Source organism: Schistocerca gregaria, chromosome 6 (assembly GCF_023897955.1).
Source record: "Schistocerca gregaria isolate iqSchGreg1 chromosome 6, iqSchGreg1.2, whole genome shotgun sequence".
NCBI lineage: Eukaryota > Metazoa > Arthropoda > Insecta > Orthoptera > Acrididae > Schistocerca > Schistocerca gregaria.
Window position 1 is genome coordinate 431,699,880 of NC_064925.1, and position 21,643 is coordinate 431,721,522.

Sequence of the window (21,643 nt, forward strand, 5' to 3'; positions counted from 1 at the left end):
ATGCTGACGATTTACATTGAGCCATAGATAGTTTTTTGGAAAAGAAATGGAGTGATTGAGTCATGTCACTGAATGCTGTTGGAGGACTGCACCGATTGCAAAATCACTTGAATCTGCTGTAATAGAGATGCAGACATCTGGCAAAGGGTGGGCGAGAGTGACACCATGTTGTCAGACCACTGTACTCTTCAACTGCCTGAGATTTGTTTCCCAGCCAGTGCATCAGTCAAAGGGGCTTGAATTGCTGCCGCCATTGGCAAGTTATGATAGAAACTGATAATTCTTTAAAACCAGTGTAATTCACGAAACTACACTTGGAGGGGTAGATCACGAATGCAGTCAACCCGCTCCTGGGGGGGGCATATACCTTCTGAGGAGATGGCGTACACCAGAAAAGTGACAGTGGTGCACAGGATTTGTGACTCGTCGTTATTGAACTTGACTCTGTTACATGTCAGTAATGCCTGTATCATGGCCAAGTGGAGTTCATGTTCTCTGTCAGAGGAGGAAAAACATGAGTATGTTGTTGAGGTATGTGAGAGAAAAGAATCTATAAAATGTTGCCAAGTTTGGGCTGCATTTTTGAGACCATAAGGCATGTAACAAAATTCAAGAGGCTGAAAAGTGTGATCAACACTGTCTTTAGTATGTCGCTCTGTTCCATGTGTATCTGTATATATTCCTTGCAGCAGTCCAAAACACTGAAGATGCTTGCTCTGCTAAATACTTGCGCAAAGTATTGTATATGAAGTGTCAGATAATTGACTAATACGGTCCACGCATTGAGGCAGTGATAGACCTCTTTGGGAACTAAGTGTATAGGTGAAGACCAGTTAGTGTCCGATGAATGAACAATACCTGCCTGCAGCTTTAGCGAGGCATAGCTTATGTGGCAGCAGTTGGCGTGCTTTATTATGCACTAGTAGCCTGTCTGTTGTGACAATTTTGTGTGTTGGTGAACTCACTTGGTGGCCATCACAAACGGTAGCACGTGAGAGTCACTGACCTAATGTGCTGGGGAAGCTGTCCGCGTTGGCGGTGACAAAGTTCCACGAGGCGCATCTCTGGTATCGGGGGGCAGCGGCATCCAAGTCCCACACAGTGCATCGCCAGACTAAAGCTGGGCGAGACAGTCCAAAATGAAAAAGGAGGTCAATGCTTAAAACTGGGTCTTCTGTCAGCCACGTAGAAGGACCAAGTGAACTGTTTGCCAGGTATGAGTTCAATAGGTAACGTAGCCAAACCATCGACATGAAGTGGCGATTTATTTGGTGCTCGATGGAACAGTTTGGCTGGTGTCGTGTCCTTTACGGTAAATGTGTGGGGGGTATGACACTAACGTCTACTCTGGTATCAATGACAAAATACCGGTGCAAACCTAATTCCAAGATGTAAAGATATCCCCATGGGGTGGGGGATCTGACAGAATGCAACATCTATGGGCGCCCCTGCATGCATCTGCAAGCAGTAGCGTCTACTGCATGTGGTGTTTGGGAATGCGCAGGGTGGGAGGCAGTTGCAAGTGGCGTCCCTGTAAGTGGAGTGGAACCAGCATATATGGAGTTAGCTGTACTCATCACGCCAGCTGAAGCATCAGGCGGGCAGGCACTAGCCCGGTTGGGGTGGGGAGAGGCTGCTGCCGGCCTGGTTGTGATTCCTGATCTTTGCCACTAGATAGCTACCGTTCCATGTGCTGTCGGCAATATGCACATGCCCGGCCTCTACCAACTGATGGTGGAAGTATACTCACAGGATTACCAACCTCAGCGGTATTAGGCACTGTGCTGCACGGAGGGAGGTGGCGGTGCCGAATAATGGCATTTGCCTGGTCTACCAGCTGTAGTTTATCCTCGAGTGACGCTATGGTATGTGGGAGCAAATGTAATTGTAGTTCTTCTAGCAGTTTCACCAACCACTATGCCCAGAGCACTAAGTTTGCCAAGATCTCAGTACTGACATGCGCACATAAGCGTCGCCACAGCTGTGAGGGGGTTCTGTCATCTAAAGTCTCGTCATAAATAATGTTGTGAATCATATCGGCTGGCAGATGAGAAAGGCATTCAATAAATAGTGCATGGGCAGAGGCATACTTGTTGCTCTTGGGTGGGTTCAGCAACAAGTCACTGATGAGATCAGGGTGGTCATGCAGGTGGTTCACTAAACACACAAAACGAGTGCTGTCATCCACAATTCCATGTATTTCCAACATGTTGTCCACCAAGATAAACCATGTCACAGGGTTGTCTGGTTGTAATGGCGGCAGTTTTGGAAAACAACCAGGGACCAGTGCTTGCAGGTGTGTAGGAAAGGCACGAAAAAATATCCAGTCCTTGTAGGCAGAAAATCTGCACAGCCACATGATGAGCAGGGTGTGGCACATGTGGAAAGATCAATGGCTGATGCAGACAAAATCTAGAGTAGAGGCATGAGATTGCAATTGAGCTCTGAGTGATAGGGCGGAACCACAGCAAGTGTATTGCCCGAGGTGTGCGTGGGGTGGCAGGTTGGGTAGGAGTATACATGGCCTGGTGTGGTTGATGTGAGTGCCCCTTTGACTGGCATGGAGATGGACACATTAAATGGCAGACCGCTCTGAGGATGGGGCAGCCCTGCATGTGGACCCCGTAACAGGACAGACACGTTGTCCATGTTGTGCAGCAAAAACTTTGGCGAAGGGTTTCTGGGATCTTGCGCTGGAGGAGCATTCTGTTGAGTGTAGAATGCTGTAGAAGGTGTCCACCCTGATGTGTACAGCGCCCAGTGTGGTGTGCCGGCAGCGGTTAGGGTCATCCAGCGGGTCGAAGCAAACACTAGAGATACAAACATTCCTGGTGTATTAGTAGCACATGAGGTAAAGCGTTGTGCTTCACAGTCAAATTTCCATTCTGCAGTTGCGGTGTCCTGCACTGCCACAAAAACTGGAGGTTGCAACATTGTTTATTGGCGTGAAACCAGTGGTGCACAGCAAGCGAATGCAATGTATTTTTGCGACTCGGGGTCACCAATGGGGGTTTTCTGGCTGTAGCTACTGACCGCGCACAGAAAACTCCAACCAATTACAATCAGGCACTTTTATTAAGTTCGTGTAATTACACAAAACACAAGAAGAACACTACAGAAATTCACAGCATGCACACTGCAGTCGAAGTTCCCAAGACTGAACCAAAGAACCACGAGTCCCCAAAGACCATTTACTCTGCACTTCGTAGGTGGCAGTTACTCGTGGTCTGTTGCCATAAAAATAAAAAAATAAAAAGACTGGTAGAACAATTCAAGACAGGTTCTACAAATTTATTGCAATACTAATTTTTTATCTAGTCCCATTGTGTGGTTTCTGTGAAAACTAGTTTCCATACCCTAAACAGCACGGGGTCTCTCTAATGATATTTCTACTGAATTAAAGAAAATAATCTATCAACTTTATCTGTAATTAGGTTGAGGTCTTGAACTGAACAAATCTGGTTGTATTTATTGTGATAGATAAACAGATAGAATCACAGAGAGAGAAGGGAATAGGGAGAAAGAGAGATGGATATTAGAAAATGGCCAAGCTAGTAACAGTGAGATTAAGTATTAGGCATGAACTGGATAAAATGAAAACAATGATAGTACAGTACAAAGTATAAGTACACTGATGAGGTCTGGCAGCAGCACAATCAAATCCAAAGAAAGTTATGAGAATTGCTGGTACACACTTCTCCAGTGGTAACAGCAGTAGCTTACTGTCTTCACTTCACAGAAAATTTCTGAATTTTTGAACAAGACAGTGATGCAGTCTCCATATACAAAGAAAAGCTGTAAACATTACAGAAGTAATACCTTTGACAATAAACCATAACTAGTTTTGAATATTGTTCAAGGAAACAGGGAAAATACTGTACTACTAGAAGACGACAGTTCATTCATTGTGTTACATAGATCCACTGATGGAAGAAAATCTGCAGGAATGGAAAATCATTCAATAGATAATACAACAAAGTGGAAAATCTCTTAGAAATTAAATTAATTGTTATTTGTTGTTAAATACCTATAATTTATTTGCACTTACTTTAGCTAAATTTAAGATATAAAACTAAAATGATTGATGCTACCTTGAAAGAGCTACTGCTTCCTCTTTTATATTTAATGCAAGTTATTATTTATCTTCTATCGCTAACTTAATGTCCTCTTAGTTACACTGATAGTTATCATGGCAAAATAGTTGGCTATGTGCCGTAAGAATAGGGGCTACACACTATGCGCATACCTATTTTAATGCAACTAACAGTAGTTACCAATCCTCAAATATAGGAACTGAGAAAAAATTCTCAGTATTTGCGAGTTGCCTACATTGGAGAGAGCTTTTCTATCACACATGTCATTTAATGATCATGTGTTAAAATTAGAAACATTCAAAGGCACTGACATCCAATTGTTCAGAGACTCAGACTAAAATAGTATGTGATCAGCTTCTGGTCCAAGACTTAAAGATTCTTATAAATCTCATGATTTGCCCTTCTTTTTCTTACATTTTTACATTTCCATCATTTTTCTTAAAGGAACTGGTCATTTGAATTCAAAAGGTATGGACTGCATGTCTCACTTTTTTTTATTAAATGTTAATTCCTAGACAAAGGTCAAACAGCAGCAAGCTGCTGTTCATAGTGTTACCTCTGAAGAATAAATAGCACCATTACCCATTCTCAACAAAATAGTTCATTGTGAGATGGATGTTCATGTTTATAATTACAGACAGCTAATGCTGAACGTGCAGTGTTGGCTGCTTTCATTGTGATTAAAGTGTAGTGATGCCATACACCAAAAATGATGCAAGAAAAAGGACTTTTTTTACTGTGTTTGTAGCTAAGAAGGAACTAGAACAACATAAAAAACTTTCTAAGATAAGAACTGAGTTATTTTTGTGTCATTTATGTTGGACGTTTTGCATCATTTTATATTATTGATGCTTATTTTTGAAGAAGTTCATACAATCAGAGCAGAACAGCATACATACACATAAATATTTTGACCACATGCAAAGTTGGCTGTAATATTTACAAAGCCAAAACAGTGTCAAAGAATGTGTCTGTCAGACAATTTAAAATGTATACATAAATATTTATGGAACTTTCTGTCGGTTCTTGTTGAAACACAGACATATTAATGACTTGAATGAAATGTATTAATGTTCCACAATAATTATTGTGCAGGAGTAATGTTAACAAGCCACAGAGTATTTGAGGCACTGAGTCATTAACAGATACATGAGCAAGACTAAGAACATTGCTAGCTCTTGGACAAATCCATCTTCAGAGCTATAGATTCACAAACAGACACATGCACCTGCACAACTACACTGTCCCAACGCACTAAATTGTGCCAACCCTGCAGCCCGTCTGTGACATGGGGTTGTGTCAGTGGATGAGGGGAGAAAAAGAGGTGGTGAATGGGGAAGGGGCTGGGGAAGAGTGGTTGACACCTAGAAGGGAGAGGCAGTGGGTGAACAAGATAGGAATGTGACACTAGTGAGCTCAATCTGGCCACAGGCAGGCACAGCTGTGTGTGCACAGACATGGAGAAGGAGTGGGTTATACATCTACATATATATGGATACTGTGCAAAACACACTTAAGTGCCTGGTAGAGGGTTCATCAAAACACCCTCACAAGAATTTTCTATTATTTCACTCTCGAACAGCATGCAGAAAAAACAAACACCCATACCTTTCCATGTGTGTTGTGATTTATTATGATCATTGTTTCTCCCTATGTAGGTCAGCATCAACAAAATATCTTCAAATTCAGAGGAGAAAGCTGGTGATTGAAATTTTGTGAGAAGATCCTGCCACAATGAGAAATGCCTTCGTTTTAATGATGTCCACCCCAAGTACTGTATCATGCCTGTTACACTCTCTTTCCTATTTCTTGATAATACAAAATGTGCTGCTCTTCTTTGAACTTTCTTGATGTACTCTGTTAATCCTATCTGATAAGGATCCCACATCATGCAGCAGTACTCCAAAAGAGGACAGCCAAGCATAGTGTAGGTGGTCTCTTTAGCAGAACCATTGCATCTTCTGAGTGTTCTGCCAATAAATTTCAATCTTTGGTTCACCTTTTTCACAACATTTGCTATGTGTTCTCCCCAGTTTAAGTTGTTTGTAATTGTAATTCCAAGGCACTTAGTTGAATTTACAGCATTTAGATTTGATTGATATATCGTGTAACTGAAGCTTAATGGATTCTGTTTAGCACTCATGTGGATGACCTCACATTTTTCAGTACTTAGGGTCAACTGCCAATTTTTGAACCATACAGGCATCATTTCTAAATCATTTTACAAATTGGGAGGGAAGACAGAACACAGGGCGAGAGAGACTATGGAGAAGAGATGGCGGGAGCAGGATGAGTGAATTTAGGACCATTGTACAGACGTGTTGGTGAATATTGAGCAGCAGCTAGCCCCTAATCCTGCAACCATCCCATGGAACCAACTGCACAGGAGCACACTCCTCATTACCCAATATCGTCCTGCACTGGAACAATTGAACCATATCCTTTGCCATGGCTTTGACTATTTATCATTATTTCCAGAAATGAAGAATATCTTACCCACAACCCTTCCCACCCCTTTCAAATTGGTATTCCACTGTCCACTTAACCTTAGCATTATCTTTACACCATACCTACCCCCAAACCCTAGCCACAGGGATCGTAACCCTGTGGAAGACTCATGCGCAAGAATTGGCCAATACATCCACCCAATGCATCCTACACCATTCCTGTCACAGGCTTATCCTCTCGTATCAGAGGCAGAACAGTCTCTGAAAACAATCACTTCTTGTAATGTCTGCACTTCATTTTATTTGGGCATGACCACCAACTTGTTGCCCACATGAATGACTAGCTGTGGCCAAGAGTAGAGTTGACTACCCAGTAGAACATGCTGCTGGGCACAACATGTATCATGTCAATGACTGTTTCATAAACCATGTCATGTGGAATGATGATATACTTGGTGCAGCGAAAAAAATATGAGAGTTCTTTTCTGACAATGTCAGAGGCTGAGCAAAATGGATCAATAGCCAGATAGAATTCCAGTAAGAAAGAATTGCTGATAGTTCCACAATGAACTTGGATGATAGTGCCACAACGAGCATGGAAGTTATTGTGACACCCTGTATGGGTTGAGCACCTGAGCAAGCAATGTTCCAAAATGGCATCATGGTGACAAAGGAATATCACCATAATGGTGGCTCCACAAAGTGTCACAAGAAAGTTGAAGTTCAATGCAAGAGTAACCACTCAGTTTATTGGCACAGCACAAAAGACGACCTGAAAGGTGAAGCTGTGAAATCCTAGAGTGGCCAAGAGAACTGACCAAAGGGGAAAATTGAAATGAATTATGTCAATACTGCCCAACATAGCAGAGCATGCAAGAACTGCCCACTTGTACTAAATCTCCAGAAATGTCTCAGTTTAGCCAGTGAGTACATAGATGGTGATATAAGGGGTGTACAGTATAACTGACCATGCTTCCCCACCCGGTTTTTGTGATAATTAAGCCACTTCGTCTTTGAATTGACTTAGTGAGCTCCTGCATAAGAATTCTTCCTACCTGTTATGTGGAGATGCTCTCATAGTTTTGTGCCCCCTTGTAGAGCCATTGCAGCACTGTCAGACTCTGAAAGTGCAATACATGTTTTACATAATGAAGCAGGATGAAGTTTTTTTGTGCAAATAGTTGTTACATGGATGCCATTACAATGCATTTATTTAAGAAACACTGATTATATGCTAACTATAAATGGTATGAGAGCATGGTCTACTGCATGACTACATTGACAGGCATCCTATTGACAACTGCCAACTATAGTACACAGACAATAATTGGAGTGTTCAATCAGTGTAGTTCATATAAGATTGTACATCTCTGCTTGTGCCAATGTTATTAATTTATTTACTAATATCAGTGTTTCATGGTATTGTTAAATTATGGAAAGATGGTATTTATGACTTATAGACTCCTCCTAATGTCTGAGTGGCAAAAGACAACTTTTGTTAGCAAATACTTATTAATAATAAAAATTTGATCTGTGCCAGAATACATGTACTTTCCCCATGTATATCTTTGCTGATGTCATGAGTGATTTCTGAATTGGCACCTCATCCCAATGGCTCTGAATGTGGCAGATGGCCAACCACCTATGCTAGCTAGCATGGGAACCAACTGCTTGCTCCTTACTCTATACGTACTCCAGTGCAGATATATTCACTACATGTATGTGAAATAGCAAAACTGCAAATAAAGTAAAATACACTCTCATCTTGAAGTAAGGGATACCTTTTACAAGCACATGATCTTGTCCTGTATAAATGCTAGTTATGTGCTAGTGGAGTACTATGCAGTTTGCAGCAAACCTGCCAAGAGGGGCTGCCTGTATCAGTTGACTCTCTGCTTGTCTGGCCTCCTCCAATTTTCTGTTGACCAGGAAGTCCTCTCTGGAGGGACTTGCTTCTTGTGAGCTGCAGTGCCAACTTCCAAGTTAAGACTGATTTGAAGATGTGGCTGCCACCAAGTGTCAGGCCTGGGAGCAAAATGTCATCCATCACTGTGTGGGCGATTTGCTGCTGCTGCCAGACTCCATTCCTGTGTCAGACTTCAAAGGAGCCAGCTCTCTCTCTCTCTCTTGGCAGCAGGCCATAGCATTTCTCTGCATGACTTCATATACTCTGAGTGAAGCTGGTAGATGCCTTGTCTGTGTGCAGTCTATGATGGGGTCATGGGTGACCGAGCATCACTTCCATTAAGCTGTATGCAGTTGCACTTGGCATGGATGTGGCTGGATGCCTAATTACGTGTGGTGACCGGCCTCATGACATTGCAGCTGTTGAGCTGACACACCACGGTCTGTGGGCTGAATGTGGATTGGTGCATTCCACAGTGGTACACTACAACCAGTCCTGCCCAAACTGGTTGCCTGGACATCATAGAGTCAATTGTATTTTGTGGGTAATGAATGTTTAGTATTATAATAATCTTTCCTAATGCCTTCAGGCCAAAGCAGCCATCTACCCTCTGAGACAGTGAACCCACTTACCTGGAACAGTACTCTGTCAGCCTCCTGACCTCGACTTGATGCCAGGACTCCACCCCTCATAGTGTCCTACCCCAGATGATAAACCCTTACTAACAGTATTCATGAATTACTTAGCTGTGAGTTGTTCTCCTATTGCATCTTTCGGTCTTAAAATCCACCATGCCTCAATCTCTGCTAGTCCCTGCCCCAGGAAACTAAATTAACTCACCCTGGGCTTACATTCTTTTTCTCCACCATCTGTCTCATCCTCTGTTCTGTTTCCCCCTCCATCCCACTCCTCCTCCACGTAATTGTGTACTAAATACAACTCTCCTTGCTTGCGGCCAGAACAAGATCACCATTGACACATTCCTATTCCATTCACCTGCTGCCTCTCCCCACTGACTATCAGCCATCCCACCCCAATCCCTCTCCCGCTCCCCACTTTGTTTCTCCGTTATTCTGCTCCACCTCACACAACCCCTTCATCTCAGTTGAATTGCAATACTTACATAATGTAGTCAATAGGATGTGGAGTTGTACATCTATATGACTATAGCCTTGAAGAAGTATTTGTTGGGAAGCTAGCAACATTCTCAGTCTTATTTTTGGGCCTATCAATGGCTCAGCACCTCAACCATTCTGTAAGTTGTTTTCACTACACCCTAAGCCATTTGTATTGCACCAATTTCCATTACAACTGGAAGGTTGCTTTTTTTGTTTGTGTTTCTGAAATCTTGACTTTACCTTGTTTTGGCTACTGATTGGTAGGATCATCTATTCTGATTCATAATCCAGTGACATGAGTTCCAACAAATAAATTGTAAGAGTTTTTCAATCTCTCAAACAATTACATATTACTTACATTTTATAAAGCTTTATTGATAGAAAAAGTGATGTAAAACTTGAAGCACCTCCCATATGTTTACTATTACCAATCTAATTAAAGAGGGCTTCACCCTCTTAGGTTAAGAAAAAAAGAAGAAAAATAATGCATCTTACACAATGAAAATAAAGTGTCTTAGACAGGACTGAAATCATTACTGAAGCATTTCTGCCAAAGGAACTATAGTTATCTTTAAGAATGTACTATCTGGTGGTTTTGTACCTTTTAAAACTTCAATCAAAGATTCATATGAAGTAGCCTTGTAAACTGAGTAGTGCTATGGAATAAAGGTAACATTTATACTCCTACTCTGCATCTGTTCTAAACTCTTATTCTTTAATATGATAATGCAATATTTTCTGACAGTTCCACATGATATAATGAAGACAACAATAATTTCTATCTTTCCATATTCAAAGCTGTTAACTGTCAGCAACTTTTAATTGTTCTGTATTGTGAAACACTTGCATTTTGAAGGAGAGATCCAAGTAGGATTGTTCTGCAGATATACTTCGTTAAGAAAAGAATTGCTGCCATCAAATGATAAACCACTGAAGTAGATATTCACACTGAAATTGTCAGAAATCTTGAGCTCTTCTTTAGTATCATCCTTAACTGTCTGTTATATTTTATTCATATTAAAAAAACACTGCCTGACAAAAGAAAGTGAGGCAGATGTAGATGTTAATGTAACTTCATACAAGTACCCATCATCAGTGGGTATGTAAATGATCAGAGTTACTCTCCTGTGTGACAGGTAAATGGGATCAGAGTGCATTAGTGTTGTTCATGTTTAGTGTCCTTATCAGACCTGGTAGGACGTATAACAGACATGAACAGCATCAGATGCTGAGTGATCATTGTGAAGGACACAAAGGTGCTGTGTTCTCATGAGAGACAGTGTTATCCACACCTGACTGTTTGAAAGGGGCCTCACTGTGGGTCTACATTTGGCCAACTGGTTGAGTCGTACAGCAACCAGATTTGTTGGGCACTCAGATGTGACAGTGGTGTGATGTTGGACTGCTGGGATATGTGAGGGCTGGAATACTTGTCATCAAGATTCCACTTGACCACACCTGACTACCAAAAGTGAGACTTGCATATTGGGCACCAAGCACGTCGTAACCGCTTCACATCGCTGCCTGCAATCCGAGAGTCAGAAATGGACTGCCTGCAACATTCTGTTTCGTATCACACTGCTGTTGGAGACTAGCAGCTTCCTGCCTAGGGAATTACCATCCCATGTGTAGGTTTCTGTTAACACCACAACACAAATGGCAGCATTTGGAGGGGTGCTGTGGCCTGGGAAGCATGAACGGCATCACATGTGTTCAGCAATGAATCACTACCCTCGATGAAAATTGTTAGTGAATATGGTAGCAACCTGGGGAGAAGTCCCATTCCTCCAATGCTTTGGAGAGGCACAGCAGTGTTACTCATGGTATCATGCCATGAAAAGCCATTGGCTATGACTTTAGGCTGTAGGTGGTTGCGACAGAGGGAACTCTAGCAGCGCAACGATATGTCTTGGACATCCTGCATCCTCATATGTTACCTCACATACAACAGTATCATAGTGCCAGGCTGCAAAAGGACAATGCTTGTCCACACATGGGATGTATCTCTACGAACTGTCTGTATTATCTTGAGATAATCCCATGCCCAGTAAGATATCCTGGTCTGTCCCAAATACAACAGATGTGGGACCAGCTCAGACATTAATTCTGTTCCGGTGCCAGTATAACATGGAACAGTTACAACAATTGTGGGCAGCTTGTCACAGGATACAGTGACTTCAGGACACCTTTCCCAACCAAACTGATGCATGCTTCCAAGCTAGAGGGAATGCAGCATCATACTGATAAGTAGGGTCATACTGCCAAGTTCTTAATAAACTTGCCTAGACTTTCTGATCACTTAAATAACACAATATGCTCTCTCAACAAATGAAGTTTCATTTCATTTCCTCCTCCCCTTCCAGGTGCCTAACATTTTTTGTCAGGCAGTGTATATTCATTCAGTAGAGTTTAATAACATGTAAAACAATATAAAAAATGGATTACAGATTGAAAATATATGATACATACACCAAGTACAGCATATATTTGGCTTTCCTGGTCTGCAAAATGAATCAGTTCTCCATTTGGTTCTCTTGTTCTGAACCTGAGCTGCACAAGCATGCTGAATTTGCTGGGTTCAAATGATAACAAAAATTTTACATAACTGTGATAGCCAAATCGTGCTGGTACAGTTGGTGTGAGGCAGCTATGTCCTGTCCAACCAGCATCACAGACACAGTGAACATTAGATGTATCACCATTACAAATGCCATGTGTGCCACAATCAATGGTGGAGCATAAGTTTTCTGTCATTGGGCAGCCTTTTCTACTGTTTTCTGACAAAGCTGGATCATACAGGTCATAGATCTGCGGAGTATCAAGCAGTACATTATTATATGGTTTATAATAAACAAATGTTACAATGAAAAACATTAAATACAACAGTTTAATACAATCAGAAGATAGGAAATCTCCTTCCCGCTCCCCCCCCCCCCCCCCCCTCCCCCAAACAACAACAAAGGCTATAGTTAGCTCATGAGCATGTCAACCTAAAATCTTGGCACAGAAAGCTGCATTATCTACAGGAAAATGAATAACAAAACAAAGGAAAAATGCAGAAAGTATTTAGCCAAAAATTCACTTATGAAAAATGTGGAAAGAATTGAAATGTAAATGTAAATTAAGAGTATGTGATCAGTTTTGATATTTTTTCCCCTTCCTGACTATAGTGCCACTTCTGAACAAAGGAATCAACCAGAACACTGAGCAGAAAAGATCATGGTTAACTTGAGTTAATTTATATAACTATTATACACTATGTGATCAAAAGTATCCAGACACCTGACTGAAAATGACTTACAAGTTCTTGGCACCCTATATCAGTAATGCTGGAATTCAATTGGCCCACTCTTAGCCTTGATGACAGCTTCCACTCTCACAGGCATACGTTCAATCAGATGCTGTAAGGTTTCTTGTGGAATGGCAACCCATTCTTCACATAGCGCTGCACTGAGGAGAGGTATCGATGTCGGTTGGTGAGGCCTGGCACGAAGTCGGAGTTCCAAAACATCCCAAAGTTGTTCAATAGGATTCAGCTCAGGCCTCTGGGAAGGCCAGTCCATTACAGGGATGTTATTGTAATGTAACCACTCCGCCACAGGTCGTGCATTATGAAGGTGCTCGATAGTGTTGAAAGATGCAGTCGCCATCCCCGAATTGCTCTTCAACAGTGGGAAGCAAGAAGGTGCGTAAAACATCACTGAAGGTCTGTGCTGTGAAGTGCCATGCAGAACAACAAGGGGTACAACCCCACTCCATGCAAAACACAACCACTCCATAACACCAACACCCCCAAATTTTTCTGTTGTTGCCAGATGACGTTCACAGGGCATTCGACATACTCACACTCTGCTATCAGATTGCCACATTGTGTACTGCTATTCGTCACTCCAAACAATGTTTTTCCACTATTCATTTTCCAATGTTTACACTCCTTACACCAAGTGATGCATTGTTTGGCATTTAACGGCATGATGTGTGGCTTATGAGCAGCCACTCGACCACGAAATCCAAGTTTTCTCACCTCCTGCCTAACTTTCATAGTAATTGCAGTGGCTCCTGATGCAGTTTGGAATTCCTGTGTGATGGTCTGCATAGATGTCTGCCCATTACACATTATGACCCTCTTCATATGCCAGCGGTTTCTGTCAGTCAACAGACGAGGTCGGCCTGTAACATTTGTGCTGTTCATGTCCTTTCACGTTTCCACCTCACTATCACATCAGAAACAGTGGACCAAGGGATGTTTAGGAGTATGGAAATCTCATGTACAGATGTATGACACAAGTGAAACCCAATCACCTGATCATGTTCGAAGTTCGTAAGTTCCGTGGAGCACCCCCTTATGCTCTTTCACAATGTCTAATGACTACTGAGGTCACTGATGTGGAGTACCTGACAGTAGGTGGCAGCACAATGCACCTAATATGACAAAACATATGGTTTTTGGGGTGTCTGGATACTTTTAATCACATAGTGTATCTGTCCCATTTCATTTTACGCATTAATTTACTGCAATTAAAATGAAAAGCCACCTTCAGAAGGCAAATTATGTAATACTGCAAATACAAACACAGAAAAGTAAAAGTGACAACATTATCCTAGTTTTTAAACTGTTAGTTCCTTCCTTGTGGAGGGGAGAGAGCTTGAGTGGGGAAGATTAAAAAGGAAGTGCTGGTTCTTGAATTCCAGGATGAGAGGGACACATGTACAGGAAAGATGGCTAGGTTGGGGAAGGTTAAAAGGAAGGACAGGTCACTTACCCTTGAGTCTGAGAGACCTGCCATTTCTTATTATGCTCCCTCAAACTAACTCCCTCTCCTCCTCAAGGAATGATCCAACATTACTGAAAGCTAGCACAGTGCCTCACTCTTGCTTTTATATTCCACCACCTGAAAGTAAATTCTGGCTGGCAGTTCTGTTTCATAATTTATTGGTTGGATTTTTTGATATGGTAACAGTATGAGAGTTTGGTGTCTTTTCATATTTAAATCATTGTATTGATATAAGAAAAGTACAGTACCATTTTATTTGCAATTTCTCTGGCCATAAAAACTGATATAATAGTTGAGACCCCACTATAAGTGAAAATAAAACTTCTACTCCTTCTTCCATTTCAAGGAGTGCATGTTGGCCCACCCCAAAACCATAAGAATGTAACAAAACTGCTGTCTCCCTCTCTTCATCAGCCCTTGTATATCCAGACTTCTAGTTCAGTTAATATTTAATTCAGGCTCTCAGGTGGGATCCTTTTGACATAGTCACACAATTCTTTGGTAGTGCCTCATCTCTTCTGTCACTGTTGTTTCCACAACTATTTGCTGTCTTATGTCTTCATTCCACTCCATATCTCTTAATGTTAGACCAAGACATGTCACCAGAATCCCACTTCAGCTGCTTCATTTCTCTGTTTTTCTTCCTTTTCAAAGAATCCAGTTTTCACTACCATAAACAAGTGCAGGCTCAGCCGCCACCTTTTATATGCTTAGTGTTATCTATTTCCTCATAGTCCTAACCCAGATATCTTCTTATATTACCATTTATAGCAGGATGTCCCTCCTAAGAGTCATCAGGTGTGCTTTTTTTGTATATTTTGAACCATGTTTCACATACTGATATTTCTGTCCTGAGATAAGTAAATGAATTTACCTGTTTCATTATCACATTATCAATATTTTTGGTCTTACGCATTTACCTTCCATTGCCATTACTTTTGTTTTATTTACATCTATAAACATTTGATAAGACTGTAAAATGTTATTGAATTTAACATTATTATAAAAAGGAAAGTTGCTACTCCCCATATAGTGGAGATGGTGAGTCACAGATAGGAACAACAGAAAGACTGTCACAAATAAGTTTTATGCCAAACAAGGCCATGGTCAAAAACAGATCTCTCTCTCTCTCTCTCTCTCTCTCTCTCTCTCTCTCTCTCTCTCTCACACACACACACACACACACACACACACACACACACACACACACACACATGCAAATGCAACTCACATACACGTGACTGCAGTCTGTGGCAGCTGAAGCCACACTGATTGTGGCTTCAGCCACCAGAGACTGCAGTCATGTATGTGATGGTTGCATTGATGTAAATAAAATAGAAAGAAACTTCCACATGGGAAAAATATATTAAAAACAAAGATTCCAAGACTTACCAAGCGGGAAAGCGCCGGTAGATAGGCACAATGAATAAAACACACACACAGAATTTCTAGCTTTCGCAACCGATGGTTGCTTCTTCAGGAAAGAGGGAAGGAGAGGGAAAGACAAAAGGATGTGGGTTTTAAGGGATAGGATAAGGAGTCATTCCAATCCCGGGAGCGGAAAGACTTCCCTTAGGGGTAAAAAGTCTGTGTATGTGCGGATGGATATGTGTGTGTGTGCAAGTGTACACCTGTCCTTTTTTCCCCCTAAGGGAAGTCTTTCTGCTCCCGGGATTGGAATGACTCCTTACCCTCTCCCTTAAAACCCACATCCTTTCGTCTTTCCCTCTCCTTCCCTCTTTCCTGAAGAAGCAACCATCGGTTGCGAAAGCTAGAAATTCTGTGTGTGTGTTTGTGTGTTTTATTCATTGTGCCTATCTACCGGCACTTTCCCGCTTGGTAAGTCTTGGAATCTTTGTTTTTAATATATCTGTGTGTGTGTGTGTGTGTGTGTGTGTGTGTGTGTGTGTGTGTGAGTGAGTGTGTGTGTGTGTGTGAGTGAGTGTGTGTGTGTGTGTGTGTCGTCCATTTTCCACAAGCTTATTTGTGACAGTTCTTTTGTTGTGCCTGTCTGCAACTCAGCATATCCACTGTATGGTGAATAGCAACTTTCCTTTCCATAGTACTGTTACATTCCATCCTGGGTTGTCCATTGTTTGCCTGAATTTAAAAACATTTTCTTGTAAAGCACATTCACTCTCTGCTAGGAGAGTCCTGTCACCTACAAATAAAATGGTGTAAATAAATTTGTTCATTCCCAGATCCATCTTCTCAGGGTTTTCAGAATTAAATTCTTCTAAGGTTTTCTTAAATATACAGGGTGTCCCTTCCAAGAGTGTGTTTTCTCTAGTGTAAATGGAAAGCATCACTTTGTTTCCTGTCATAAACAAAATTATTTTTAAAGCAGAATTTGAAGCACATTCGATAGAACAGCCATAAATTAATCTATAGTGATATTTGTCTTCTCGATATGTATTAACAGGAACATTAAAACCCAATGAATAACCTGTACTCCAAGAGAAAATATACATACTCACAATGGCCATTTGCAGTGCCTGTGTTATTTATGCAATATGTTTTACATGATCCATCCATCACAGTCCCTTGCATTAGCTACTGCCAGACAGCCTACTCTACACACCTTGCAACATACTGGGGAAATTTCATTAACTAATAAACACATATTGATGCTATCAAACTTCTATAACAGGAACCAATGCTACTTTTCCACTGAAGGGGCAAGTGAACAACCCAAAATTAACAGATGGATTGTTTACTAAGGGGAGGAGTTGCTCACTGATATCTTTCTGTCCTTTAAGCATATTATATTTTTATCAAGTGGCCAGTGAATCTCAGTCAGTGAATTATGAAAACAAACATATTAAAACTTTTTAAAGGACTTGATTTAATGATAATAGTTCACATTCAAGCACTGGGTCAATAGAGGGTTCATCAATAAACAACTTCCAAAATGCCGTGCGCAGCTCAAATACACAAGTGGCATTTTGCTTCCTAAATGATCTTACCCTATTGGTATCCACCAACAAAAGACCCAAAAAATACCTCTGCATGCTCTCAGCTCAGCAAGTCACGTGACCATCTACCCTAGTCAAAGTCCATTTGTGGCCAACCACATTTGGTCACAAACAGTAATTTATGTTTAACATTTAAATCATATTCATTAAAATTGTTCACCACAAATATTAAAATATTCTTGCATTCATAAATGTTATGAAATGAACCTTTTCAGTTTTTAAATAATTACATCAATCATCACAGGAATCCACACACACTAGTCAAGAGTTTTACTATTTTTATGGCATCCATTTCAACACCGTGTAATTCAAATGTCATTTTTTGTTTTTATACCAATTTCCAACTTTCCGTACAAAACATGCAGTCAAATATTATATGGATTAAAGAAGAACTGTTTCACTGTGGATGACTTGCCTTGGTACTTATTTTTCCTAAATCACTTTCCCCTCTCTTGTTGGAAAATTCTTGGCAAAATTTCCCAACAATACATACACTCCAGAAGATGGTGCCACAGCTGTGATATGTGTTATCATTTGACCCTGCTGCCTGTTATCTTACAAACTCACCAAAACTGTTGTGCGGGGTAGCCGTGCAGTCTAGGGTGCCTTGTCACGGTTCGTGCAACTCCCCCCATCGGAGTTTCGAGTCCTCCCTCGGGTATGGGTGTATGTGTTGTCCTTAGCGTAAGTTAGTTTAAGTTAGTATAAATAGTGTGTAAGCCTAGGGACCGATGACCTCAGCAGTTTGGTCCCATAGAACCTTACCACAAATTTCCAAATTTTCATCAAAACTACCAAGTTTAAAAGTATCATTATGACATCCCCATGTTTCAACAAAAAGCCCATCATGAGAAGAAAGAATTATGGGCTCTGTGGTGATGCCTGGCAAAGGCACCATAGACCTAAGTGACATAAATCTGAACATTCCTGAGAAAATGGGGTCTCAACTGTGAGACAGACACACAGACAGACAGGTAGATGGACAATAAAGTGATTACATGGACAATAAAGCAATTCCATAAGGGCTCTGTTTTTACTGACAGAGGTACAGAACCCTAAAAAGGATTGATGAGACATCACACCCTTATTTTAGTGTCTGGTTTACAGTCAATAATTCTTCATTTATACTAATTTTATGGTTATTGTAGAGTTATTTAATAGCATTTGACAAATTTAGAGGCACATTTCATCATTTCTGCCTTACTGTAAGTCTTCTCATAGTCAATGAAGAGCAGAAATACTAACTTGTTGACCTTTCTTCCGTTTTATATCAGTTGTTGCACCTGCACAGGACTTGCCTTTATGAAGCCACATTGCTCCAATCATAAAAAGGTTTCTGCTGTTTGTTGAATTTTCTCCCCATGATAGATGAACTGATTTTATAAGCATGTTTCATAATGAATACATCCCTGCAGTTCTAACATTATTTTTTTTATCTCCAACCTTATATATACTTATAATTCTTGCTACATTCCATTCCTCTAGATTATTTACTGAGCACCAAACATCATTCATCAACTGCACATATAAGTTTTCCCATTTAATACTAGCATATTTTGTACATTCCAGATTTATTCCATTTGTACCTGTAGCCTTCCTGTTACTGGTGTTCTTTAAACTACTTGTTAACTCTTTATTTATGGTTGCATTGTATTTCTAGTATTCACAGTATCTGTATAGCAGAAAGTTCTGGAAAACTCTAACATATGATTTTAACTTGATACATGGCTACCTGCAGATATAAATTCTTAAGCACTTTGCCATGTAATATTTTAGTAGTGTAATTCAAACATTCATATCATTCATGTGAGTCAAAGCTGAAGCTCCATGATTTATGTCTTGGGTCTTCAATTCTTGTAATAATATCACTCTGAGATTACATATTTAAAAACTGCTCTTACTGCAGAGTACTTATAATTCTGAGAAATGCAATCAAAGTTATGAGTGATGGGAAAAGTGGCGAACAGTGTTTCTCAAGTCTGCAACGCAATTCATGTTTGCCTCCCCAGCAGATAAAAAGCATGCATTCTGAATCAGTTTGAAATAAATATTGAGAGCAACTATCACAAAAAATGTAGTGCAATGCTCGGTATATTTCTAAACTGTCACATATCCCATTTTTAAAGGTGCACAATGTAAAACTGACTTACTTTTACAATGGAAAGTTACTGCCATCAGGATTTACATCAACTGTGTCAGCAGCCTTGGATCTACAGTATTTCTGAACTGGGGCAAAAACTTGTTAGTGAGACCCTCACTCGAATGTTTGAGATAGGATGTGAAAAATTAAAAAAAAAAAAAAAATTGATTTTTTAAAAATATGTTCATTTTGTAGTGCACATCTTATTGAAGAGTTTAATATATAAAACATATACTTTTGAGGAAATGTAAGACATATTATTTGGTCTTAAGTGTGCCAAAGTGCTGTGCTATGCCTCTTCACACAGCACTCTTCTATTGAATGGTACTGTATTTCCCTGTGTGGAATTCAAACGTGTATATTGTGTAATGGAACCCATCAAACCTATATTTGGGGCAGTAGGAATTAAAATGTCATGTGGTGCCTTTCCTACTCCCAGTTGGTTGGTTTGACATCCTAGCCACTTAGAAAAACCTCACTATTAATACTGGGTGCGGTTATCTGTGACTGAGAGAACAAGAACTCTTTAGAAAATTTGCACTCTTCATTGGCTATTAGCTAATTACTTTCTCTTCTGTGTGATATAAAATTAAATAAAGGCAACATGTAACCAGTAAAGACAAGAGACAAGGAAGATAGTACACATTTCTTCAATCCTTAGGTCCTAGCATTTTTTTTTCTCTCTAATCTTGCTAAAGCTTTACACGGCATGCTTTCCTTTCTGCGAAAGAATCTATTACTTCATCCATGTTCATCAAACGTTTTGCTACATAAAAAATCAGAATGTCACTGTCTAACACTGAAAAAGCTGTTAATATGAAAAGTACCGAAGAGTGGTGTGGCTTGTGGATTTGGTTACATCTACTTTGTCACAGTCTGTTAGATAGAATGAAATAGGCATTGTATTACTGCAGCTGTTGTAACACATGCCAAATAAGCAAGACTGTTTTGCCGCAAATGATCATTTTCATCTACCTCATATACATAAATAACATGACAGAATATAATTTAAGAAGTACCTATATCAAATGCCTATTAGTACTATTACAAGCAAATCATTTTATGTTAGGAAATAATTTCACATTTCATTCATACATTCCAGTTTTTCAAGCATGAGATCAAAATGTAGCAGTTATGTGAAATTTTTATATAAATTTGGAATTGTCATATTCTTAAATATAATTTGCATGATGTCACCATTTCTTCTCCCTGCTTGTTCTAGCAAACAATCTTGCCATCAATAATTCTGTAACTATTCCTGCCATTGACTATACTTATTCTCTGGTTAACTTCACTAACACTGTCATAATCACTGGATTAGTTATCCCACATGTATCCTCTGGTTAGGCATTATTACATGTTTGTGCAACGCGTTTTCCGTACTATTCCAAGAATCTAACTTAAGCAGCTGCTGACTGGGGTTTGTACATCTGGCCCTTAGTAATGTAGTGATCTGGCAAAAAATTTCTGTCAAAATTTTCTTGGATACACTGATAAGATAATAGGTAATCTTTCTTACCTGTTATTCCAGTTAGTCATTTATTTACACTCTGGTAATCTGAATCTATGGATTTTGCTTATAATTATAACAATGCTTATCATTCAGACACCCAATCAGCCACATAAATAAACAGCAATTGTTATTCACTCATTTGGGTTTATTTGGCTCAGCCCATGTAGCCCCATCCCCTTCTGTCTGCAAGAAAGGTTTTTATAATTTTTTGATGTGATGGGGATTCCCCTGGTAGAGACATCACATACACTATGCATGCATTCTAAAACCAACTTATGATTCATTAAGAAATCTTCTTAGAATGCATTCAAAAATGTTCAAAAACAAACAGGGATGTGTTTCAGCACCATCAGGGATGTGTTTCAGGATCATATGAATAATCAATAGATGAATGTGTGATGGATGCTAGGCACTTTGTGAAACGAGGTATTTTTTCTTCAAGAATATGAATTTGGCACCCCTTGAAACTGCCATCTGGAGCGGATACCCAAGTTTATCTCCCCCACCCCCCACCCCATATCTGGGCCCTATGTGTCAGGGTGTACATTAAGGAAAGAGAAGCAGGAATTAAAAATTAAATCTGTTCACTGTATTAGCAATAAACTATAAATCTGATTTGAATATGTAGGAAAGTTTTGTTAGACTGTAAGTAATTAGGAGTAAAGGTCACCATTC

General features: G+C 40.1%; 1 protein-coding gene across 1 annotated transcript in view; it reads right to left on the reverse strand.

Moving 5' to 3' along the window:
* Positions 1-21,643, reverse strand: part of LOC126278901 (neural-cadherin-like) — a 794,973-nt gene that overhangs the window by 68,248 nt on the left and 705,082 nt on the right. The window contains exon 19 of the mRNA XM_049979176.1: positions 12,035-12,373. Within this exon, the coding sequence (XP_049835133.1) occupies positions 12,035-12,373 (339 nt within the window). The remainder of the gene's footprint in view (positions 1-12,034; positions 12,374-21,643) is intronic.